General features: G+C 32.7%; 1 protein-coding gene across 1 annotated transcript in view; it reads right to left on the bottom strand.

Annotated features, from left to right (window-relative positions):
* Positions 1 to 26,882, bottom strand: part of BRIP1 (BRCA1 interacting helicase 1) — a 163,472-nt gene that overhangs the window by 71,593 nt on the left and 64,997 nt on the right. The window contains exons 9-13 of the mRNA XM_063113182.1: positions 26,283 to 26,415; positions 16,569 to 16,723; positions 14,095 to 14,260; positions 13,837 to 13,977; positions 10,475 to 10,636 (exon numbers count right to left, since the gene is read on the bottom strand). Coding sequence (XP_062969252.1) covers positions 10,475 to 10,636; positions 13,837 to 13,977; positions 14,095 to 14,260; positions 16,569 to 16,723; positions 26,283 to 26,415 — 757 coding nt within the window. The remainder of the gene's footprint in view (positions 1 to 10,474; positions 10,637 to 13,836; positions 13,978 to 14,094; positions 14,261 to 16,568; positions 16,724 to 26,282; positions 26,416 to 26,882) is intronic.

Here is a 26,882-nt window from a genome sequence, read left to right as displayed (position 1 = left end):
TAACAAGCCTGAGCAAAGTCCTTTGCACAAAGAATGCATTCAGTAATTATTTTCTCAATAAATTAAGTAAATAAAAATGAGTGTGAAGTAAAGTTACTAGATTTCTCAGAAAGACCTTTAATGTAACATCAGGAAGGTCAATGTAAATAATTTTGGGAGTGCAGGTATCCCTTTCAACATGATGATTTTCATTCCTCTAGGTATATACCCAGAAGTGGAATTGCTGGATCGTATGGAAGATCTCTCTGTAGTTGTTTGAGAAACCTCTATACTGTTTTCCATAGTGGTTGTACTAATTTACAGTCCCACCAACAGTGTAGCAGTGTTCCCTTCTCACCAAACCCTCGCCAGCATTTGTTATTCACCATCTTTTTGAGTACAGCCAGTCTAACCGGGGTGAGGTGGTATCTCAATGTAGTTTTAATTTGCATTTCACTGATGACTAGTGATGTTGAGCATTTTTCCATGTACCTGTTGGTCATTTGTATGTCTTCCTTTGAAAAATGTCTACTCAGCTCCTTTGCCCATTTTTTAATTGGGTTATTTTTTTACTGTATAATTGCTTGAGTTCCTTCAACACTACAGATATTAATCCCTTCTTGGATGCATAGTTAGCAAAAATTTTCTTCCACTCTGTTGTTTCACTGTTGATAGTTTCCTTTGCTGTGCAGAAGCTTCTTAGTTTGATATAGTACCATTAGTTTACTTTTTCTTTTACTGCTTGTGCTTTCAAGCTCATGTTCATAAAGTCTGTGCCCAGACCTAGTTGCTGAAGTGTTTCACCTATATTTTCCCTTAGTAATGTTACACTTTCAGGTCTTACACTTAAGTCTTTAATCCATTTTGAGTTGATTTTAGTATATGGTGAGAGATGCATATCTAATTCCATTCTTCTGCATATGGATATCCAGTTTTCCCAGCACCACTTGTTGAAGAGGCAGTCTTTTCCCCAATGTAGATTTTTGTTGTCTTTGTCCAATATCAGATGGCTGTAAGACTGAGGCATGATTTCTGGGTTCTCAATTCTACTCCACTGGTCTGAATGTCTATTTTAATACCAGTACCATGCTGTTTTGGTTACAATCGCTTTGTAGAATAATTTGAAGCCTGGCAGTAGAATAATTTGAAGCCTGGCAGTGTTATGCCTCCAACTTTATTTTTTTTGCCCAGGATTACTTTGGCTATTCGGGATCTTTTGTTGTTCCGTATGAAGGGTAAGATTGTTTTTTCCATCTCTGTGAAGAATGCCATTGGTATTTTGATGGGGATTGCATTGAATCTGTATATTGCTTTGGGTGGTATAGACATTTTCACAATGTTAATTCTTCCAATCCAAGAGCATGGTATATTTTTCCATCATTTTGTGTCATCTTTAATTTCTTTCAGAAGTGGTTTATAGTTCTCATTGTAGTGGTCTTTCACCTCCTTGGTTAAATTGATCCCTAGGTATTTTATTTTTTTCGTGACCATTGTAAATGGGCTTACTTTATTTCTCTTTCTGTTAGTTCATTATTCGAGTATATAAATGCAACCGATTTGGGGGCCTTTATTTTGTATCCTGCAACATTACTGAAGTTATTAACCAGCTCTAGCAGTTTTTTGATAGAGTCCTTAGGTTTTTATATATATAGTATCATGTCATTTGCAAATAATGAAAGTTTGACTTCATCTTTTCCAATCTGAATTCCCTTTATTTCTTTCTCTTGCTGATTGCTCTAGCAAAATGCACCCATTTTAAGGGTACAGTTTAGTGAGTTTTGACAAATGCATGTACCCAAAAAATCTCCACATAATCAAAATATGGAACATTTACAATATCCCCAAATGTTTCTTGGTGCCCTGTATGGGCTGAATTATTTCCCCCAAAATCCATATGGTGAAGTCTGAATCCCCAGTACCTAAGAATGTGACTGTATTTGGAGATAAGGCCTTAAAGAAATGATTAAGTTAAAATGAGTTCTAGTCCATTCTGACTGGTGTCCTTATAAGAAGGGGAAATTTGGACACAGACACCATGGATACTTAAGCATAGAGAAACAACCATGTAAGGACACAGCAAGAAGGCAGCCATCTGCAAGTCAAGGAGAGAGACCTCACAAGAAAGCAAACCTGCTGATACCTGATCTTGGATTTCTAGCCTCCAGAACTGTGAGAAAATAAATTTCTGTTGTTTCAGCCACCCAATCTGTGGTATTTTGTTATGGTAGTCCTAGCAAACTAATGCATGAGCACCTTTGTAGTCAGTCCTCCAGCACCTGCAGACCCAAGGCAGCCATTATTCTATCATTATAGCTTGGAACAGGGATCTAACAAACTAGCATCCAAGCTCTGTTTTTGTAAAAAAGTTTTATGACAAGGAGTCCACATTCATTTGTTTATATATTGTCTATGTCTGCTTTCACTCTAAAACAGCAAGTTTGAATTGACAGAGACTTAACATAAAAACTCTGCTAACCCTGGCACAGAAAAAGAGGATTTGTTATTTCTAGAATTTCATACAAATAAAATCATACAGTATGTACTCTCTTGTGTTTGACTTTTGATATTGACCTATATTGCTGCATGTTATCAAGTTTGTTCCTCTTTATTGCTGAACAGCATTGTATTGTATGGAAATACCATAGTGTTTTTATCCAGCCACCTATTGATGGACATCTGGGTTGTTTCCATGTTTTGGCTGTTAGAAATAAAGTTGCTATGAACATTTCTGTATAAATTTTTATTTACACATATGCTTTCATTTCTCTTTGGTATAAAGTGGCTGGTCCATATGGTATGTGTGTTTTAGCTTTTTTAAAAAATTGCTGAACAGTTTTCCAAAGAGTTAATACCATTTTCCATTCCCACCAGTGGCATATGAATTCTTGTTCATCCATATCCTCACCAACACTTGATATTATAAATCATACTAGCCATTCTAAATCCCACTAGCCATTCTAGTGGGAATGTGAAATGGTAAGTGGAATTTCTCCACATCCTTATTAACACTTACCATTATATGTTGTTCCTTTTTTTGACCCACATCCTTTTAAGTATGTAGGGGTACTTCACTGTGATTTTAATTTGAATTTCCCCATGACTACTTTTGTTCTGTATCTTTTCATGTGCATATTTGCCACACATCTTCCTTTGCACAGTTTTCAGTTCAAACTTTTTCCAATTTTTCACATGAGAAGTTTACATTCTTATAACTGAATTTTTAAAGTTGAATTTTATTTCCTTATATATTCTGGATACAAGTCCTTTGCTCAATATATGTATTTCAAATGTATTCTCCAGACTATGGCTTGCATTTCCATTTTCTTTGCAGTGTCTTTTAAAGGACAGATATTTTGATTTTGGAAAAGTCCATTTTATACTTTTTTTTCTTAAAACTTTTATGCTATTTATGTCTTATATAAGAACAAAGGTTACAAAAATACCCTCCTACATTTTCTACTAGAAACTTTATAGTTCTAGTTTTTATGTTTATGATCACAATTGTGAGTTAATTTTTGTGTAAGGTTATGCATCAATGTTCATTTTATCCCATATGGATATGAAAGTGTTCCACGCAACATTTCTTGAAAAGATTGCCACTTCGCCATAAAATTACTTTAACACCTTCATCAAAAGCCAATTGAGCATAAATAAATGGATCTATTTCTAAACTCTATTTTGTTCCACTGATGTACATGCATAACTTTAGGCCCATACCCAACTGTATTGATGACTGTGCCTTTATAACAAATCTTGAAACCAGGTTTTTAAGTCCTACAACTTTGTTCTCACTTATTTTTCTAATGTTTTTTGACGATCTAGGTCATTTGCATTTCTGTGAGAACAGAATGTGTCACTTTCTTAAAAAAAAAGTCTATTGAAATTTTTACTAAGATTGACTTGCACATCTACATCAATGTCAAGAGAATAGAGACCTTAACAATACTGAGACTTCCAACCCATGAACATGAACATGTTATTTCTCTATGTTTATACAGCTTTTATATGTAGGCTTTAATTTCTCTCAGCCATATTTTGTACATTTCAGTATTTCGGTCATGAATGTCATGGACGTATTCCATGCTTTTTATGCTATTTTAACCAGCATGCTTTTTATTTTATTTACCAATTGCTCACTATCATTATACACATACAATCTGTTTGTGTATTCTGACCTCCTTACAGACTTCCTACATGCAATTATTAATTCTAACGGCTCTTTGGTAGATGCCTTAGAATTTTATAAGTATACAATCATGAATAAAGACATCTTTGCTTACTAGGAGTTCATATAATGAATGGACGTTAAATTGTGTAAAATGCTTTATCTGCATTTTTTGAGACGAATATTTGGTTTTTCTCCTTCATCCTGTTGATGTAGTGAGACACACTGGGTGACCTTTGAAAAGAGAACTAATATTGGTTTCCTGGGATAAATCCCACTGGGTCATAATGTATGATCCTTTCTATGTTTTAATGGATTAAATTTACTAATTTTTTTGTTAATGATTTTTGGACTTGTGCTGGTTTATCATTTTTTTTTCTTATATGATATATGAAGGTACTTCAATAAGTTCATGGAAAGATTTGTATTATCTTTTAATTCCATTTTTGAATTACCTTCATGATGTCCTTGTTTGGCTTTGGTATCAGTTATGCTTGCCTGATAAAATGAAAAGTGCTTCCTCTTCCTCCATTTTCTGAGTTTATGTAGAAATGCTTCTTGGTAGAATGCAGCAATGAAAGCAACTGAGCCCATGGTTTTCTTTGTTGAAAAGTTTTAGATATCTTATTTGAATTACCTAATTCTTTTTGAGTAAAATTTGTTATTCTGTGTTTACAGGGAATTTACTTATTTCATATCAGTTGTTTAAATGCTGGGCATAAAGTTGTTTAAAAAAAATCCCTTTATTATCTTTATAAAGTCCATAGACTCTAACGATGTTCCCTCTTAATTTCTCTTTTTGTTTGGCTGCTAGCTGGTACAGGGATTGAACCCTGAACCTTGGTATTACCAGCACCACATATTAACCAATGGGGTTAACTAGCCAACACCCTCTCTTAATTTTTTTTTTTTCTTTTTTCTTTTTTTTTTGGTGGCTGGCTGGTAAGGGGATTCAAACTCTTTACCTTGGTGTTTACCAGCACCACAGTCTCCCAAGTGAGCAAACTCGCCAACTCTTCATTCCTGATATTAATAATTTGTCTTTTTTATCTTGACTTGTCTTGCTATGTTATTAATACATTTTAACAATACGGACAGTTCTTGGTTACACTGACTTGTTTCTATTATTTGTCAGTTTTCTGTTCTACTGATTTTTACTCTTATCCTCATTATTCCTTCCCTCTACTTAGTGTTTATTTTCCATTTTTTTTTTTCTAGAATCCTAAGGTGGAAATTTAGATCAAGATTTTAAGATCTTTCTTTTTTTCTAATGAACATTAAAAGATAGAAATTTCCCTCTGAGCACAATTACAGCTGTACTGTGTAAACTATATTTCGTATTTCTATATTCACTCACTCAATCCAAAATACTTCAAAAAATAATGGCTGGAAACATCCCAAATTTGACAAAAAACATGAATCTACAAATCTAAGAAGCTCAATCAACTCAAAGTAAGGTAAACCCAGAGTGACCCAAATCAAGACACATTATAATTAAACTGTACAAAGCCAAAGAGAGACTTGAAAGCAGCAAGAAAAAAGGAACTTATCACATACAATGAATACTCAAGAAGATCATTTGCTAATTTCTCATCAGAAACCTTGAAGGCCAGAAGGCAGTCAGATGATATATTTAAAGTGCTGAAGAAAACACTATCAATAAAGAGTTCTACATCTGGCAAAACTGTCTTTCAAAATGAAGGAGAAATTATGAAACATCCAGATAAACAAAAGCTGAAAGAGTTCATTATATTAGACATGCTCTGCAAGAAATGCTAAAAGGAATCCTTCATTTTGAAATCAAAAAATGATAGACAGTAATTTGAAGCATTAGGAAGATAGAAGATCTCCAGTAAAGGTAAATACACAGGTAAACGTAAATTCAGTATTATTGTAATTTTGGTTAATAACTCCATTTTTGTTTTCTACAGGATAATTATAAATCTATGTTGCTGAGAACACAATGTACACAGAAGAAATTTGTAATATCAATATCATAATGGTGCAGGGAGAGATGTTTAGGAGTAAAGTTTTTGTATACAATTGAAGTTAATATCAATTCAAATCAGATTGTTATAACTTTATGGTGTTATCCCTAAATCTGTATGGTAATCACAGAGAAATACTTATAGAATATATACAAAAGAAAATGAGGAGAGAATCAAAATGAGTCACTACAAAAAAAACCCAGAAAACAAAAAATTGATGGAGGAAATGATGAACAAAAAGGCGCAAGACATACAGAAAACAAACAGCAAAATGGCAGAAGCCCAAGTCCTTTCTTTTTCTTTTGTTTTTCAGCAGATGGCTTGTACAGGAATCCAAACACTTGACCTTGGAAGTCGGTTCTTATCAGTAATTACCTCATATATGAATGGATTAAAATCTCCAATCAAAAGGTAGACATTGACAGAACAGACAAAAAGCATGGTCCAACTATATGCTGACTATATGTGAGATATTAAGACCTGAAGTTTGAAAGCGAAAGGATGAAAACAGATATTCCACACAGATGGTAACCAAGAGTGACTTGGGATGGCATTACTGATATAAGACAAAATGGACTTGAAGTCAAAAACTGTTACAAGAGACAAAGGAAGAAATGATATATTGATAAAAGGGCCAATTCATGTGGAATTATAAATAAACATGCACTAAAATCAGAGCCATGAAATATATGAAGCAAACAATGACAGAACTGAAGAGAGAAACAGTTCTATAATAACAGTCGAAAATGTTGATATCTCACTTTCAGTAACAACTAGAAAACCAGACAGAAAATCAATAAGGAAACAGAGGACTTGAACAATACTATAAAACCAACTGGACCTGACATATAGAACACCACCCAACAATAGCAGAATACATAATTTTCTCATAGAACATTTTTCAGAATAGACCACATTAGTTCACAAAATAAGTTTTAATAAATTTTAAAAGACTGCAATCATATAAAGTATCTTTTCTAATCACAGCAGGATAAAACCATAATTCAATAACAGAAGGAATACTAGAAAATTCACAAATATGAGAAAATTAAACAACAGACTTTTAAACAACCAATTGGTTAAAAAAAAAAATCACAAGTGGAATTACAAAACGTCTTGATAAATATGAAAACAAAAACACAACATACCAAAATTTATAAGATGCAGCAAAAGCAGTGCTAAGAGGGAAATTTATAGCTGTAAACACATACACTAAAAATGAAAAATCTCAAATCAATAATCTAATTTTATACCTTAAGGGACTAGAAAAAACAAGAGCAAACCAAACCCAAAACTGAAAGAAGGAAGGAAAAAATAAACATTAAAAAGGAAATAAATAATCATCTGATCTCAGAATCTAAGCAGGGTTGGCCAGGTTAGTACTTGAATGAAAGATGACAACCTGGGAATACAGGGTGCTGTCAGGCTTGCGAAAAAAAGGGGAGGGGGGAGTAAATAAAATAAAGAATAAAACCAGTGAAAAGCTACAAAACCAAATTTGGTTTTTTTGAAAAGATTAACAAAATTGACAAACTTTAAGTTAGATTGATTAAGAGCAAAAAGGAGAAGATTCAAATTCCTAAAACCAGAAGAAAAAAAAAGTGGGAATGTTACTACCAATTTTATAGAAATAAAAAGATTAAGAGAATACTTTAAACAACTGTATGCCAACAAATTGGAGAGCACAGATTAAATGACATATTCCTAGGAACGCACAATTTACCAAAATTAAATCATGAAGAAATGGAAACCTAAATGGATCATTAACTAATAAAACCTTCCAACAACAAAAAGCTCTGGACTTAGATAGCTTCATTTGTAAATTTTATAAAACACTTAAGAAATAACATCAATCTCTCTCAAATCATTTCAAAAAATTGTGGAGAAGGGAACACTGCCTAATTCATTCTATGAGGACAGCATTACTCTGATGCCAAAGGCAGGCAAAAACAATATGAAGAAAGAAAACTACAGACCAATATCCTTTGCGAAAATGCTCAACAAAATCCTAGCAAACCAAATGTTAACAATATATTAAAACGATTATAAACCAGGACCAAGTGAGATTTATTCCCAGAATTCAAGAGTGGTTCAACATATGAAAATCAATCAGTGAAATACAGCCCATTAATACAAGGAGGAAAAACAAAATACCTGATAGTTTCAAATCATGCAGTAAAGCATTTTGCAAAGTTCAACAACCTTTCCTGATTAAAAAAACAAAACAAAAAAAACCCAAAAACTAGGAATGAAAACTTCCCCCAAATTGTAAGGCCATATATGAAAAACCTACTTTGATAACAAATTAAGATTTTTAAACTTCAAATAAAGAAATTACAATAAAAACTCCAACAATAAATTAAAAACTGGGAAATTTTTTAAAGATATGTATTATAAAGGGCTACTATCCATGTCATATATTAAAAGTCCATATAAATCAATTAAAAAAGCAAATACAACATAAACAGACAATAAACACAAATTTTAAAATAATAAAAACCTGCAAAACAATCTCACTATTAATCAAGTAAATAAACTAATTGGGAACAAAATATATTTGAAGAATTATTTTCTACATCTTCGCCTCCAAATACAAGCAGAAAAATAATCCACTCATTTTGCCAATATAAAAACTCACTAAAAAGTATATTTCAACATTAGTCTCTATGACTAATGTCTATTAGTCACCAGACTGTCAATGTCAGTAAACAAAATTACTACCGTCTGTTATATCTATTCCAAGAGATTAAGTTAGGAGGTGACATTCCATTTATATTTACACTAGTTACTATCCTTCTATCGTGATATACATATTTCACCTCAACATGTTAATAATTAAAATATATCCTTTAAATTACTGAAGCTGACTAATGAAATGAATATCATTTGAAAATACTAGTATCAGAAGGTATGGTGCATTCTTCAGACTGTTTTCCATTGTAACTTTTTCATTTAAGCAGACTTTTTCATTTAAACTTATTGTCCATTTAAATAACATTACATTAGAATTGGTTCTCTTCTACATATGCCAAGAAAAACTGTACCAAGCCACTTTCTAGCATATAAAAAATCATTCTTTGGAGCCTAGGAAAAAATGAAATTGTTCATTTACTCACCTGGATATTTCTCATCTCCCTTTTAGTGACTGTGATTGGAAAATATAAAGAGGTTTTATCAATGTGATGAGATTTTGCTTTTATCTCTTAAATAACTCTGGCTAGAGTACAGTTTCCATGATCCCATAAATAACTGTCCTTCCAATTTCCTAGCAGAAATTTGTTTCCATAATTAAGAACTGAAGTTCTACATATATTAGGTGAGGCCAACTCCCTACATATTTTATTGTATGCCTTACTTAGTTAGTTCCAGGCTTAATTATTACTTTTCCTTAATGTAACTGTTTGGTGTAAATGTTCACACTCTGGAATAAATCTTGTTTTCTATTAAGAATTTTAAAATGATTATGTCCATTTTATTTTTAGATATTCTTATAAAAATTATCTGATTAAATTTCTTCTGAAAACAATTCCTTTAATTTGTCAACAGAAAGACTCTCCGCTTTAGTGGGTCTGGCTAACAAAGTACATATATAGATGAAAAGACAGTAGAAGAGTCAAAAGCATCGATACCATCATTCGAATATATTATATTACTTATGCTTCTGTCCATAGAGGTACAACTACCAATGAAAAAAGAACAGGGAATGCCACTTTTCTATACCGGATTTAGTTTAAATTTTAATATCATATGATATTACTGTCAGGAATTATACATGGTTTCAATGCTTTAAATATTAGGAGGACCAAAATATATAATTTCTATTTAGGCCACAGATGACATTTGACCCTTTCATAAAATAAACTCTTTAATGTAATTTTAAAAAATTTTTAAAATTTAACTCAAAAATTATTAAAATCAGAGTGACTCTAAAAACAAGAAAAAAATTCTCCTGACCAGATACATGAAGCAAAATGATGGGTAACAAAGAAAGTTTGCTTAGATTCACTTTACTGAAACATTCAAAAGTATAATTTATGAAAGTGAAAAATAATCCTTTTCCCTTCACCTATGAAAATATCAGCTTGCCCCTAAGAATAAAAAGCATGTACACATAAACAGTTCTCTTATATAACTGACATTGCTTGAAGAATCTTCTTTTAGACTTCAGAGGTAGAAAAATCAGGCAGTATCTTAATCAATAAAGTAAAACAATACATGATGCTTAGAACACTATGTTCATAATTATTACCCTGATGCTTCTGACCCTAGGAAGATTATCATGGTAATTTTTAAAATTTAAATGATTTTTTAAAGGCAAAAGAAACCATAAATATTCCTTTACCTTGTAAGATGGCAAGAAACACAAAATTCCTTGGCTCACAGTCTGGCACACAGATAGCAAAAGTGCTCCCACTTCATCCTGGAACTCAAATGTTTCAGTATGCTGGAAGGTAGCACAGAGATTCCGACCCTTGGGACCTGACCCAATGGTACCAACCCAAACCTAGAATATGAATGTGAGTATTAGAGTTATACCTAAAAAAGGCAGGAAAATCAATATTTAGTTAGAAGTATTTACATATATGTAAAAAAAAGATCAAGCAACAAGTTTAGAGGAAATTTATTTTTAAATTGTTGGGTGTTTTCCTATTATCTTTAATTTATATACAGATTTAATTTATAGAAGTTTAGCTTTAGGCAGATCACTGAATTTTCTTAGAAGGAAAGTTCTTTGAAAACAAAAAGAGTTGCACTTATCTCTATTTCCTCAATAGCTTTGCAAAATTAAGCATGTAATGAATTTTTGTTGGATGAATAAGTGAACAAATGAAATGAATATATCAGGTCTATATACCAACAGCAGAATCAGATAATTCTAAAATATTTTAGATGAAGGCCAGTATGATCTGCCATAGTTAAGTCTCAAAAATGACAGGAACTACTCTTTCAAAATTCATTGGTGCTCAAAAACCCCAAGTCATAGAAAATCAGACCCTCCAAATTTCAGTTATTTATAATTCCTCTACATTCATAGATGTACCCTTAGTCTGGATAATTTGACTAGGAAAAAGAACAAACTTTATTAACAATCTAAAGACAACACAAATATCACAGACTGTTGAAAAACGTAAGTCCTATATTATTAAATGATGTGTGAGATTGAGGTACATTTTGCAAGATAAGATCTGATGGACACCACTTTAATCAAATGATCAACTGATAATAAATGGTAATAAGACACAGATATTGTCTCCTGATATGATGCAATGGGAAGTAATAACGTCACCTATACAGTATTCTTGCCCACCTGTTTAACCTGAATCTTAGGAGAAAACAGTCAGATAAATCCTGATTATAAGACATTTTGCAAAACAACTGGTGTCCTGAATTCTTCAAAAAATGTCAGTCATGAAAAACAAAAAGGCAAGAGAACCATGTTAAAGACTAAAGAGACAGGAAAACTAAATGCAATATATACAAGTCAATACTTGACTGGACCTTAGATCAAAAATAAAAATAAAAAGATGTAAGACATTTTGGAAGTAACTGAAGAATATGAATATTGACTATCGTATCAGTATTAATTTTTGGTTGTGATCACAGTATTGTGGTTATGAAGGATACTAATCTTAGGAGACACATATTAAACTAAATAAGGGCAAAGTGTTGTGATGTCTACACATTACATTTGAATTGTTTATCCAAAAATGTGCAATCTCTCTCCTTCTCCCTCTCAAATGTAGAGAGAGAGGGAGAGATAGAAAAGCAAATATTGCAAAAAGCATTAATATTATTTTTCAAATTTTCTGAAATCTATAATTTTTCAAAATAAAAAGGTGAGGAAACCAATGGATGAATGTGTAATCAAAATGTGGCATATACATACAAGGAATATTATTCAGCCTTAAAAAGGAAATTCTGATACATGCAACAACGTGGATGAAGCTTGAGGACATGAGGCTAAATAAGTCAGTCACAAAAAGACAAATACATTATGATTCCACTTATGTGAAATATCTAGAGTAGTCAAATCCATAGAAACAGAAAGTAGAATGATAGTTACCGGGATTACAAGAAGGGGAGAATGGAACAGTTTCGTTTTTACAAGATGAAAAGTTCTTGAGATTGGTTGCACAATAATGTGTATATACTTAAGACTGCGCTGTATGCTTAAAAATGGTTAAGATGGTAAATTTTATGTTATGTGTATATGTATTTTCCCACAATTAAATTAAAAAAAAATTTTTTTAAGTTGGGAAAAAACAGTATATGAGAGAACTTTTTTTTTTTGGTGGCTGGCCGGTACAAGACCCTTGCCCTTGGTGTTAGAATGCCATGCTCTAACCAACTGAACTAACCAGCCAGCCCCTGGGAAAAAATATAGTATAACAGAATACAGCTTGCACAATTAGCTTTATTATTATAATTCAGTGACATTACATTACAGGTTAAATCGATTTTTCTGCCCTAGGTTGAGAATATAATTAGAGCCTATAATATGGGGGTAACTCAAAAAGTTTATGGAAAAATAGAACTAGTAATACAAATCTTTCCATGATCTTTTTGAAAACCGCTTGTAACATTCTTATGGGAAAATATATGCTGAATTTACTAACAACTTCCTGTATTTATTTGTATCTCTAAAGAAAGTAACTTGAAAATGTAGAACATGCATTCTTCCTACACTATTATTTATAGTAACTTTTCTCTGGCATTTTGGAAAGCATAATTCTTATTTAGGAGCTTAGCTTTCTGGGCTCCCAACTACTAAATGCCAGTGGTTGCTCCCAAGTAATTGTGAGAACCAAAAACATCCCCTATAAGCCTGTGTATACGATTTTATGGAGAACTAGAATTGTGTTAAGGCACACAGGTGATGTTAAGCATGTAGCTAACCACTGCATATGACTTCATAAAAAAGAAACAAAAGGCAAAATGAAAAATAACAGTCCAAATATTTCTAGGAAAATTAAAATAACATTTATAAGACATTGTTATGAAAAATTAAAAGTTTAAATCATAGGACTCATAAGAGTACTTCTAACATATTTCAGATTCTCAAACATGTGCTGAACACTTGTTAAATGCCAGGTATTAATCAGGTACAGAGGAAGAATAGGGATGTAAAAAGAGTAAGGCTAAAACATAGTCTATAGAGAAACACATACATAACTATACAATAGGAACTATTGTAAAGAAGTAAGAATCAGGGCTGCCCAGTTAGCTCAGTTGGTTAGAGCACAGCTTTATAACGCCAAGGTAATGGGTTGAGATACCCGAACCTGCCAGCTGCCCAAAAAAAGTAAAAATTTTCTTCTTTTTTTTTTGGTGGCAGCCGGTGTGGGGATCCAAACCCTTGACCTTGGTGTTATAATGCCATGCTCTAACCAACTGAGCTAACTGACCAGCCCCAAATTTTCTTTTGTTAATATTCATAGAAAAACTAAAATTTATTTAAATGAAGAAACTACAATACAGTCTCTGCAGCCAAAGTAATTGGGTTGAAGAAATACTATTAGTATTCCCTTTTGTTGAAATCTTAAATAGCTGACAGATTTTCTTTTATTCTAAAACTGAAATGTTGAATTTCCTAACAGTTTATCTGCTGGCACTTCAGGTACCTTTTAATTTGTTTATATGGAATTAGACTGAAGTAGAATGACTGAGAGCCTTAAAAAAAAAAAAAAAAAAAATAAGACTAACCTGTGAGTTATTAATGACATGATTAGCCTCCAATTGAATAGTAAACGTAACACCAAGTTCTGATGAAAAAGATTTCATTGGTGATAATGTACCAGATGTCAAAACAATAGTCCGAACTTTGCCATTAATATCTGAAAAGGCCTAAAAGGAAATAACATTAAATACATAAAATCATCTTTAAAAGAGTCTAACAATTCACGTTAATTGTTGATACTAACCAAGAAGACACAATTTTCATTTACAACATAATGAGCTTACCACAGCTGGATTTAAGCACCAAAAGTTTAGCACATGAACTGCAGTTTTCTGTCGTGAACGTTTCTTATTTTTTGGTAGAACAGAGAACCCATTTTTATCTAAAATATCATTCTGATTTGTCCAGGAGTAAGTCTGTTGAATAGCAATTTTATAATCATCTGCAAATCTAAATACAAAGAAAATGCTAATTAAGTGGCAAAACTCTATAAAACATATAATGACCCAGCTACATACAATATAAAAACTGATTATATTAAGACTCAATTGGGAGTGCTAATACTTCCTACTCAAAGATAACATTCTCCTCACCACTACATAAGTTCTGTAATTATGATATAAACTAAGCCATTAAATCATAAGATCAACTGATGTTTACAGGGAATATTAGAAATCATCTAACAATTTACCCCTTGCCAGCCACTTCTCAGCCCCATTTTAAAACATTTATAAATCATGGCAGAACCAGAATCAAAATCCAGGCCTCCTAGCTTCTAGTCCAGAGCTCTTTGCACTACATAATTAGTTACAAAACAGAAAACAGTATTATGGTTAAAGAAACTAAAAGGTAGGCTATACTTTTTTATTACATGAGAAAATAGATAATTTTTACTGAAAATTTTAAAAGTGTTAGCAACTAATTATAAAATTTTTAATTCCTTTAAAATCTGGATGTCAGTTTTCATATACTTTTTATGAAAGTGATATCCATTTTATAACTTCTGTCATAAGAGTACATAGAACACCCAGGTTTAAACAGAACAAAATGTGGTATTCTCTACCATGTCCTCACTATAACATTTCACTGTTAACATCACCCTTACAGAGACCAGATGTCAAAGTTAAAGTCAAGAATCTAACAACTGTGGAGAGAATTTTATAAAAATATTGGAAGCCAAAAACTATAAAACTCTTAAAAGTAAACAAAGGGGAACTCTTCATGACACCAGATTTGTCCATGATTTCTTGGATACGATACTAAAAGTACAGGAAACAAAAGAAAAACCAGATAAATTTAAATAGAAATTTAAATTTCAACAAGATTAAAAAACTTTTCTGCATCATAGAACACTATCAGGAAGTCAAAAGACAAGCCACAGAATAGGAGAAAATATTTGTAAAGCATATTTCTGATACAGGATTAATATGCAGAACTACTATAACTCAATACCAAAAAAAACAAAAACGGGCAAAGTACATAAATAGATATTTCTCCAAAGAAGATACACGATTGGCCAACAAGCACATCAAAAGATTCTTAACATCTCTAGTCATTAGGGAAATACAAATTATAACCCCAAGGAGATATCACTTGATACCCATTAGGATGGCTATTATTCAAAAAACACAAAGTTACAAGTTTTGGCAAGGATGTGAAGGAACTGGAACACTCATGCATTGTTAATGGGAATGTAAAATGGTGCAGTCACTGTGGAAAACAGTATAGCAGTTTCTCAAAAAGTTAAATGTAGGATTATCATTTGATTCTGTGATCCACTGCTAGGGATATACAAATATATACATATACCTAGAAGAATTAAAAGCAGGACTCACAATGTTCACAGTAGCATTATTCACAATAGGCAAAAACTGGAAACTACCCAAATGTCCATCAACAAAAGAATGGTTTAACAAAAAGTGGTATATACATACAATGGTATATTACTCAGCCAAAGAAAGGAATGAAATGCTGACATATGCTACTACAAGGATGAACTCTGAAAACATTATGCTAAATAAAGTGAAATAAGTCAGACATAAAAGGACAAATACTGTATGATTACTCTTATATGAGATACCTAGAAAAGGCAAATTCATAAGATGAAAGTAGGACATAGGTTACCAGGGGCTGGGGGAGGAAGTCTAGGGAGTTACTATTCCATGGGTGCAGAATTCCTGTTTGGAATGAGAAACATTTTCTAGAAATGGATACTGATGATCACTGTACCACATTATGAATATACCCAAAGGCACTAACTTGTATACTTAAAAATGGTTAAAATGATAAATTTTGTTATGCATATTTTACCACCAAAAAAAAAATCTTAAGATAATATTGGAACCAGGTAGTACTATAACTTAACAGGGGATAGGGTGAGAGAAGTTGGCTGCTTTTCATTTTCCAAAATTCATATAATACAGGAAAGAGACTTTCTGACACTGGTAAAAACATATCTAAACTATGCTTAGAAGAAAACTTAAGTGCTTAAGTTTAGTATTGCAGGACCATAAATTTAATGATGAATTAATTAAATTTATTTACTGATTTCAGCATTCATTTTCATTAATAAAAAAGATTAATTTCAATTGATCTGAATCTGTGCCAATAATTAAGAGCAAATAAGCCATAATATCTATAACACTTGCTGCTGATTCTACTATTTATTCACCCTAAATTAGTATGTATTAAATACATGTTAGCCCCAATTAGGCTAATATTTTTAAGAGAAAAACACAGACCAGATACCTTCACTTACCTGCTATTTTGCCTAAAAAGATAGTCAAGCACCATGAAAAGTCCTTTGAGCATCATCTGAGTCGAAGCACTAATTATAGGTACTTCTCTTGCCTCCTCTTTACCATGAACTGGTAAGACTTTTTCTTCTTTTTGCAGAACAGCAGAAAAATGCCCCTATAAGAAATTCCCATATTAAGTATGGGGCAGGGGGCGGGGATAGGAGAAGAAACTACTCGAAAGTATAATGAAACCTAAATGAAATATGCATTGAAATCTTAGTTGAACATTATTAACACACAGTGCTAACAATGCATTTTGGATTCCCATATTACATAAATTCTCTACAGAGTCCAAAACACTTTAATAATAAGCTGGACATTTAGGAGGTTCATTACTTCTTCAGACAAATAGGGTACTGCTTAGTGCCCTTCATTAGTAATGAACTAAATAAAAAATGCAGCAAATGGTTTCTCCAAAGGACTTAAAAGTGTTGATATGTTGGGCCGAGCCCGTGGCGCACTCGGGAGAGTGAGGCTCTGGGAGCGCGGCGATGCTCCCGCCGCGGGTTCAGATCCTCTATAGGAATGGCCGGTGCACTCACTGGCTGAGTGCCCGGTCACGATAAAGGACAAAAATAATAATAATAATAAAAGTGTTGATATGTTGGGCCGAGCCCGTGGCGCACTCGGGAGAGTGAGGCTCTGGGAGCGCGGCGATGCTCCCGCCGCGGGTTCAGATCCTCTATAGGAATGGCCGGTGCACTCACTGGCTGAGTGCCCGGTCACGATAAAGGACAAAAATAATAATAATAATAAAAGTGTTGATATGTTGCCCTAAATGCCTGAATTATTTCCAGGGAGGTAACTCGGATGCTGGTAATAATATGCCTATATTATAAGTAAAATTAAAATAACTCAAGGAAACAATACATGCTAAATAAAATGCTAACTGGCTCAGTTTTTATATGACTCAAATTTTAATATGGATGAAATTCAGTATGGATATGAAGACAAAATTACAAGAAAACAGAAAAGTATACTTTCCCACATTATAAAAGAGAAAACTGAATGTTGAAGCAATAAAAGATATTGGTGACAACTCTGTCAATAAAATACGTTCAGATGAAAATAAAATGGGGAAAAAGTTAAGATTAAGACACATAAATCTTAATATTCAGATATATTGTGAAATAATACAAATCTGTAAGAGTAAAAAAATCAGTCCCCACTGAACAAAACATTAAAGAAACAAATAGATCTTTCAAAAGGAAACAAAGAACAAATGAGAAAGATAATATGAACTTTAAAAAACAATCACCCCTGCAAATTATTGATGACATTGTATTAAACTGCTCTTTTTGAAAAATCAAATCCCTTCAGCAATACCTTACATCAAGGCTACTATTCTACTCCGACAGTGGCAGAAGACTAGCAATTTACTATAATAAAATATAGAAACTCTACTGAAAGTGAGGCACTGTACTAAAAGTAGAAGGACTAAATGAAATTATACATATTGAATCATGTGGCTACTCCAAGCTCACTTCCAGTTAGATTACATAAACACTGACAGCTGGGTAACAGAAAAAAATAAGTAAAAAGTTAATTATGACTCCATAGGAAACAAAGTTGTATAAAAGATATAAAAAAGTAATTTATATGCTCTTATTATTATGAGCTTTAATAATACATGCACATGATGATATATGTACCATATATTGATAAAACTATACTGAGAGAATAGAGAAAGAAAGAGGAAGGGAAGAAAAGTAGAAAGGAAAGAAAAGTAGGAAAAGAAGGGACAGAAAGAGTGACTGAGTGTGTGTGAGTGAATGTGTGTGTGTCTAAAGGAGCTAAATCATCATTATCCTAATAGAAAATTAACAGAGAACATGTAAAATTGAAAGCTCAAAAGTAGGAGAAGCCACATTATTTTTAAAAACTGGGGAAGCACTGGCCAGTTAGCTCAGTTGGTTGGAGTGTGGTGCTGATAACACCAAGGTCCAGGGTTCAATCCCTGTACCAGTCAGCAGCTAAAAAAAACAAACCCAGCTGGCCAATTAGCTCAAATCATTTAGAGAACAGTGTTATAACACCAAAATCAAGGGTTCAGATAACCCTGCTGGCCAGCTGCAAAAAGAATAAATAGTAATAAAATGGGGTTAAATATAAGAAACCACAATACAAGTTAAAAGTACACTGCGAAGTGAGAACTGGGATTGAGGGGTGGGGCAGAAGGATGCTTTTCTCCACAGAATTGACTCTAAATTATATACCTATAATTACTTTGGCAAAAATTAAATTCTAAAACAATTAATAATCATAACAATAAAAATTTTTTAGCCATAAACTAGTCTTAATACATTAAAAAATAAGATCATAGCAAATATGTTCTCTGACCAAAATAACAGAAATTTAGGAAATTCATAAATGCATAGAAATTAAACAACATTCTCCTAAATAAACAATAGGTAAAAAGAAAAATCACAGGGAAATTAAGAGAGTACTTTGAGATAAACATCAAAGTACAACATATCAAAGTTTATAGGATGCAGGCCTCATGCAGTGGTTGGAGTAAATTTTATAGTTGTAAGCACCTATATTAAAAATGAGAAAAATCTCAAGTAACAAACTTCTACCTTAAGAAAATAGAAGAGCAAACTAAACTAAAAGCAAATATAAGTAGGAAATAGCAAAGATTACAACAGAAATATAAGAAATAGGAAACAATAGAGAAAATCAACAAAACCAAAAGTTGATCCTTTAAAAAGATCTACAATATTTGCAAACCTTTATCTAAACTGACCAAGAAAAAGACCGAATTACTAAAATCAGAAGTAAAGCAGGGGGATTATTACATTGTCACTATGGTTTTTTGTGGTAGTAAGATTTAGTTTCTTTCTCTTTCTCATTTGCATTTTTTGTTCTACCAGTGGGTTCTGTTCTTTCTTGCACGTTTGTGGTAGTGATTACCATTTTTTGGATTCCAGATGCAGGACTTCCTTGGAGATTTCTTGTCAGGCTGGTTGTGTGGTGGTGAGCTCCCACCACAGTTTTTATTTTTCTGGACAATACACTGTTTTTCCCTTGTTTCTGAAAGGATAGCCTTGCTGGGTACAGTATTCTTGGCTGGCAGTTTTTTTCTTTTAGTATTTTGAATATATCATCCCATTTTCTTCCAGCCTGTAGAGATTCTATTGAGAAGTCTGCTGTTAGTTTGATAGATGCTCCCTTATAGGTGACTTGATGTTTTTCTCTTGCTTCTTTTAAGATTCTCTCTTTGCCTTTGAGCTTTGCCAGTTTGACTATAATGTGTATTAGAGAGGATCTTTTGGGGTTGAATCTGTCTGGAGATCTTTGAGCCTGCTGGAGCTGAAGGTCCATGTCTCTCCCTATAACTGGGAAGTTTTCCATTACTATTTCATTGAATAGGTTTTCCATGCCTTTTCCTTTTTCCACCCCTTCTGTAATACCCATGATTCAAATGTTTGTGCACTTACAGTTGTCTGCTAGCTCTCTTAGATTTTCTTCATTTTTAAAAATTCTTTTCTCCTTGTTTTTGTCTGCCTGTATTATTTCTGAAAGACTATCTTCAAGATCAGGAATTCTTTTTTCTGCTTGCTCTAGCATGCTGCTTAAGCTCTTGGTTGTGTTTTTTATTTGAGTGAATCTTTCAGTTCCATGAGTTCTGCTACATTCTTTTTTAAGGTATTAATCTCTTTGTAAGTTTCCTCCTTCATATCCTGGATTTTCTTCTCATTTCATTGTGTTGTCTAACTGAATCTTTTCGAATCTCAATGACTTTCCTTAATATTGTTGCTTGCAATTCCTTTTCAGTCATTTCAAGGTTTCCTGCTCTATAGGGTCTGGTATTTGAGAATTACTGTATTGTTTTGGTGGTGTCATATTTTCTTGGGTTTTCATATTTCTACATTGATGTCTGGTTACCCTGTAGAGCAGTTGCTTCTTCTATTACTCTGGAGTGGGCTTTGAGGAGAGAGACGTCCTCTTCTTTTTCTGGTCTCTGCTGATGACACTTTGTGTCAATGCAGTTGAGGTCTGGCAAGCCACTTGCATGGTGGCTATGGCTACTACTGTTGCTTTGATCTTCTTTTGTGGCAACTGTGGCTATGGTGGTGGTTGTGGTGGACCACCCATGTGGAAGTGGTGTTTTTGGCATGCTCCTTCTCTGCTTCCAGGCAGGGGATGTTCCCCTTGGCTCCTGCCTAGGACCCTGGGCATACTCTATTTTTGCATGCTTCTAGGTGGAGGGGGTAGCCCTTGGCTCCTGCCTAGAACACTGTGTGTGCTCTGTTTCTTGCCTGCTTCTGGGAGGAGGAGGAGGCCTTTGGCACCTGACGAGATCCCTGGGGTGTGCTCTTTTCTTGCCTGCTTCCAGGCAGAGGGGGTGGCCCTCGGCTCCTCAAAACAATGAATTTCTTAGCTAACTAGGATGAGACGAAATTTCCTTAACCTAACAAAAAATAACTATAAATAACCTACAGCACCCATGTTAAAAGGGTGAATTTTAGGCATGTGAACTATATCTCAATAGAGCTGTTAATAAAATAAAAATTGTTTTAACTACAGCAAATGTGTTACTAAAGTGTATAACAATAGTAATTGCCCCTTTAAAATAAGCAAGAAGACCAGGATGTCTTTTCATTGCCTGTGATGAACAATGTACTGGAAATCTTAGCCAGCACAGTAAAAAAATAAGTGTAGAAGAAGTGGAAAGAAATGGTCATTATTCAAAGACAGTATGATGAGCTACATGGAAAATTTAAGATGATCTGTGGACACACCTTGCAAGTGGTTGACTATAAGATAAACAAAAGTCATCTACCATTTTTATATATCAGTAACAATTAAAAAATGCAATTTTTAGAATATATCATTTGTAACAGCAATAGAAACCTAGGAATAAATCTAATTTAGGAATAAATCTGTCTAGGAATAAATCTAACCAAGAGCATCTAAGACTTTTAAAAATAAAATTATGAAATTTTATTGAAAAATATATAGAAAGAGAAAATAACTGAAGAACTGTATCTCATTCATGAATGGGAAAACTCCACATTGTAAATATGTCAGTTCTTTCCAAATTAATTCATAAATTCAGTGCAATTCCAATAAAAATTCCAACAAAAATCTGCATGTGAATTTACAAGCTAAGGCTAAAAATTCAAATGGCAGAGTAGAACAAAGAACAGCCAAGATAATTTCAAAGAACAAAGTAAGTATACGCCATACCAAATATAAACATTTTTCTAAAGCTATAGTAATTAAAAAATGTGGCAATTTAGATAAACAGAACTATGGAACAGAAATGAATACAAAAATAAATTCACACATACATGAAAATTACATATGTGGCAGAAGTAGCATTATATACATATAATTACAAATTATATCATATACGTATAATTACAAAACAGAGGGAAACAAATGAACTATTTAGTAAATGTGCTGGGACAATTCTTCACACAGGAAAAAAATGGCTTCCTAAACTTACAATATAAACAAAAATGAATTTCAGGCTTTATAAAAGATAAATACTTTAAAACTTTTAAAAGAAATAACACAAGATAAGGAAAGACTGCTTAAACTAAATTCAAAAACCACAATTCATAGAAGAAAAAACAATGGTAAATGTGAATGCACTAAAATAAAAAACTTTTGAAAACACAAACAATAAATAAACCATAGACACAAGAATGTTCATGCAATACAATAACCAATAAAGGATTAGTATTTAGAATATATGAAGGAAATAATCTGAGATAAGTATAAAGATATATTTAAAAGGATGCTCATACCAGATTTATTTATTATACTGGTGAAACTGGCAACCTATATTCCAATTTATCAAATTAATCAAATGCAGAATTTGTGTACTCACAAAAATGTTACACTGCAACTAAAAAATTACATGAAAGAGTCTTTATTAAAATAGGAAAGTACTCAATATATTATTAAATGAAGAGAGGCTACAAATAAACATGTGTCATATTGGAAATAAAAGTGAATATATGTATAGAGAAAGGCATGGTTAGACATAAATCAAAATGTTCATAATGATCATCTTCAAGTTTGTCATTTTTTTCTTTGTGCCCTTTTGTATTTTCCAAGGTTTTTCCTTTGATAGACATTTTATTTGTACATTTTTACTGACATGTAATATATACAGTAGAATGCACTAATCTTAAGTGTAAAGCTCACTGAGCACACACACACACCCATGTGACTAATACCCAATGAGGATACAAAAGAGTCTTAAAATCCCAGATGTTCTCTTGTGCCCCTTCGTCATCCAAACTGCCCCACATAGCAGTAACCAGTATTTCAACTTCTGTTCTTAAATTTCATAAAAGTAGAATCATGCAGTTTGTACTCTTTTGTGTCTGGTTTCTTTCACTCAGCATGGTGTCTATAACATTCATCTATATGGTTGTGGTGGAAGTAGTTCATTTCTTATTGATGTGTAGTATTCTATTACATGAATATGCTACAATTTATCCATTTTATTGTAGATATTAATAGCTTTCAAAAGGCAAAAATTTTATGCAAACAGTATTATGAAAAGATGTCACAATAAGGAAAAATTCTTATGATACTACATTGCATTTTACAAATGCAGGGCAAAAATTATAAGTACAGCCTAATTAAAATATATTTTTTAATAGTCACATGCCCAGAATGCTGGTGGTGATGTTAGCTAGCAAGTTTTTATCTTTTTTGGCTCAAAAAACTCTTTGAGAAGTGACACTAACAAGATAGGAGAATGTAAGTTTTTTACCTTTTTATTTTTATTTTTTTTTAACCACACTGCACCAATTTTTACAACCACCCATAAGAGTACCTTTGTGAGAGTCTAGGAGTCCAGCAGGGAAGTTTTAGCACACCGTTAGAGCAAAAAATCTGAGAGTAGATACATTGAAGAGGGCAAAAATAATAGTTTTATATTGCCCACGTCACCCCACCCCAAGGAAGTACAGCTCAGTGCAAAGAGAAACACCCTCAGCCCATGATTCTTGCCATGGGGAAAAGCAAGAGCACAGTGAGTGATGAATGGAATAAAGTAAATGGGGCATACACACACACACACACACACACACACACACACACACACACACACACAAAGAATATTATTCAGCCTTAAAAAAAGGAGGAAATCCAGCCATTTATGACAACATGAATGAAATGAGCCTGTCATAGAAAGACAAATACTGCATGTTATCACTTATACTCATATGTGTAATCTAAAAAAGTGGTACTTGTAGAAACACAGAATAGAATGGTGGTTACCAGGGCCTAGGGGTTGGGGAAATAGGGAGATGTTGATCAAAGGGTACAAATGTTTAGTTATAAGATGAATAAGTTCTGGAGATCTACTGTACAGCATGGTGAATGTACTTAATAATAATGTATTGTATACTTGAAATTTCTAAGAGAGTAGATCTTAAGTGTTCCCACCATGAAAAACAAAGATTAAGGATAACTGTGAGGTAATGGGTATGTTAATTACCTTGACAGCAATAATCATTTTACAACATATATATGATTTATCAAATCAAATATACATAGAAATATATATCTAATATACATATATATATATATATATATATATATCTCAATCAAAACACCATGTTGTACACCTTAAATAAATACAATTTTCACTTGTCAATTGTACCTCAATAATGCTGGGGAAAAAACCTCTTTTAATCTATATGAGGAAAAGTATAAAACACCGATGAAAGAAATCAAATAAAAGCTAAATAAATAGATATTCCATGTTCATGAATAGGAAGATTCAATGTTGTTAAGATGTCAGTTCTTCCCAACTTGTTCTATAGATTCAATGCAATCCAAATCAAAATCCCAGCAAGTTACTTTGTGGATATGGACAAACTAATTCTAAGTTTATATAGGCAGGCAAAACCTCAAAAATAGCCAGCACAATATTGAAGAAGTAGAACAGCCAGAAGACTGACACTACACAACTTCAAATTTCAAGATTTACTATAAAGTAACAGTAATCAAGACAATGTGAAGAAACAAATAGAACAGTGGAACAAAATAGAAAGCCCAGAACAATAACCACACAAATATAGTCAACTGATCTCTGACAAAGAAACAAAGACTATCCAATGGAGAAAAGATAGTCTTTTCAACAAATGGTGCTGGAATAACAGCACACCCACATGTAAAAAAATGACTATAGACACAGACCTTACATCTTTCATAAAAATTAATTTAAAATGGATCATAGACCTAAATGTAAAATGCAAAACTATAAAACTTCTAGAAGATAAGAGAAACTCTAGGTGACCATTAGTTTTGGCTATGAGCTTTCATCAAAAGCATGATCCATGATCACCCAAATGAGTAGAAAACATGTCCACTCAAAAACATGAACACATGTGTATAGCAGCTTTATTCATAATTGCCAAAAATTGGAAACCACAAATATGTCCTTCAGTAGGTGAATAGATAAACTGTGGTACATCCAAACAATGGAATATTATTGTACAATAAAAAGAAATGAGCAACTAAGCCATAAAAAGACATGGAGGAATCTTAAATGCATACTGTTAAGTGAAAGAAGTCAGTCTGAAAAGACTACATACTGTATGATTCCAACAATATATGGTGTTCTGGAAAAGGCAAAACTATGGAGTCAGTAAAAATATCTGTGGTTTCCAGGGGTTTGGCAGGAGTAGGGTATGGTGTGGTAGAGAGTTGAATAAGTACAACCTAGAAGATTTTTAAGATGGTGAATGTATTCTACATGACGGTGGATTACTAGGCAAAATCTAGTTGAAATGGACAACACAAAATGTGAACCCTAAGGTAAACTATGGACTTTAGTTAACAATACTGTATAAATATTGGTTCATCAATTGTAACAAATATACTACACTACTGCAACATGTCAATAATAGGGGAAACTGTGGTTTCTGTACATGGGCATACCTGGGAGGAGGGGAGTATATGAGAATTCTGAACTTTCTGCTCAATTATTCTCTAAACCTAAAACACCCACTCTAAAAAAAAAAGTATTAATTTAAATAAATAGAAACAAAAAAGGAAAACATTCTTATCTGCAAAAAAAAAAAAAAATCTTGAAAATATGATGAAAGTTATAAAGCCTCTTCCCTGAAAACTGTACAAAAGCACTTACTCATAAAATTTAGCATACAACTTCACAAGGTTTATAGTCTCATGATCTGTATCTATAAACCTCAGGTTCATAATTGCTAAATTAAGGTGAATAAAATATGAATTTCTCTCTTTTTTATTTTCCAAAAATTTAACTTTTTTTTTTTGTATCTGGTCCATATGGGGATCCGAACCCATGACCTTGGGGTGATATGGCTGCGCTCTAATCAACTGAGCTAACCAGCAAGCACTCAAAATTTTAACTTTTGTAATATAAAAAATATATTTACAACCTAAAAATATTGCCTCCTTTTAGCTTTGAACAAAGGAATTAATCCCTTTAAAGCCTTATTTCCTTCCAACTAAATAATGTTATTTTTTCACTCATAATTTACATGCCATCCCTTAAAGATTATCAAATTTAGACAATAAAATAAAATGAAATTTAAAAACAATTAAGTTGATACTTTTTTTCCTCTGAATTATTCACTGGATTTACTCTGGATTTATTCCCTACCAAATCACTTCTAATCCACTAAATGAGTTTCACAGGTGGGAAAAACAAGTCTTACCTGCAAAATGGGAAAAGTAGCAGTGGTGATGCCCATTTTGTGTAAATTTAAGAGCATTTCATTTCCACTCCATATTTTACAGGATGATTCATAATCCCTTTCTATAAGATGTTCAGAGTTTGCTTCTAACCAACTGAAAAAAAAAATACAATTCTGTAAACCAGTATCATCCTTATGTGTACTATTTCAACAGAACATGAGTATTGTCATCACTGTTACACATTAAACTGTATTCCTTGCAGCTCTTAGGACATGAATGTGAATTAAGACATCTTTTAAAAAGCATGCATGTCTCACATTGTAAAATAAACATTTATACAGCTAAAAAGTAAGGTTTTATTCAAAGGTGAGAAACATGAACATGATTTCCCAATCGTGTTCTGTGGATTCACACTGCTTTAATTGACTAACGTCTCTCCAACTGAAAGCCAGGTCTTAGTTACTCATCCCCAATGAATGTAAGAGGAAATGCAAAACAACCTAATTAAGAAATTAAAGTGTTACATATTAACACAAGAAAAAGCATTACTAGAAAATATATAAATACATTCATTAATATATGTACACACTCATCCATTCAATAAGTGTTTGAATGTGTAT

The sequence above is a fragment of the Cynocephalus volans genome, chromosome 10 (genome assembly GCF_027409185.1).
Source record: "Cynocephalus volans isolate mCynVol1 chromosome 10, mCynVol1.pri, whole genome shotgun sequence".
In the NCBI taxonomy this organism is placed as follows: Eukaryota; Metazoa; Chordata; class Mammalia; order Dermoptera; family Cynocephalidae; genus Cynocephalus; species Cynocephalus volans.
This window is presented reverse-complemented; position numbering and strand designations above follow the sequence as displayed.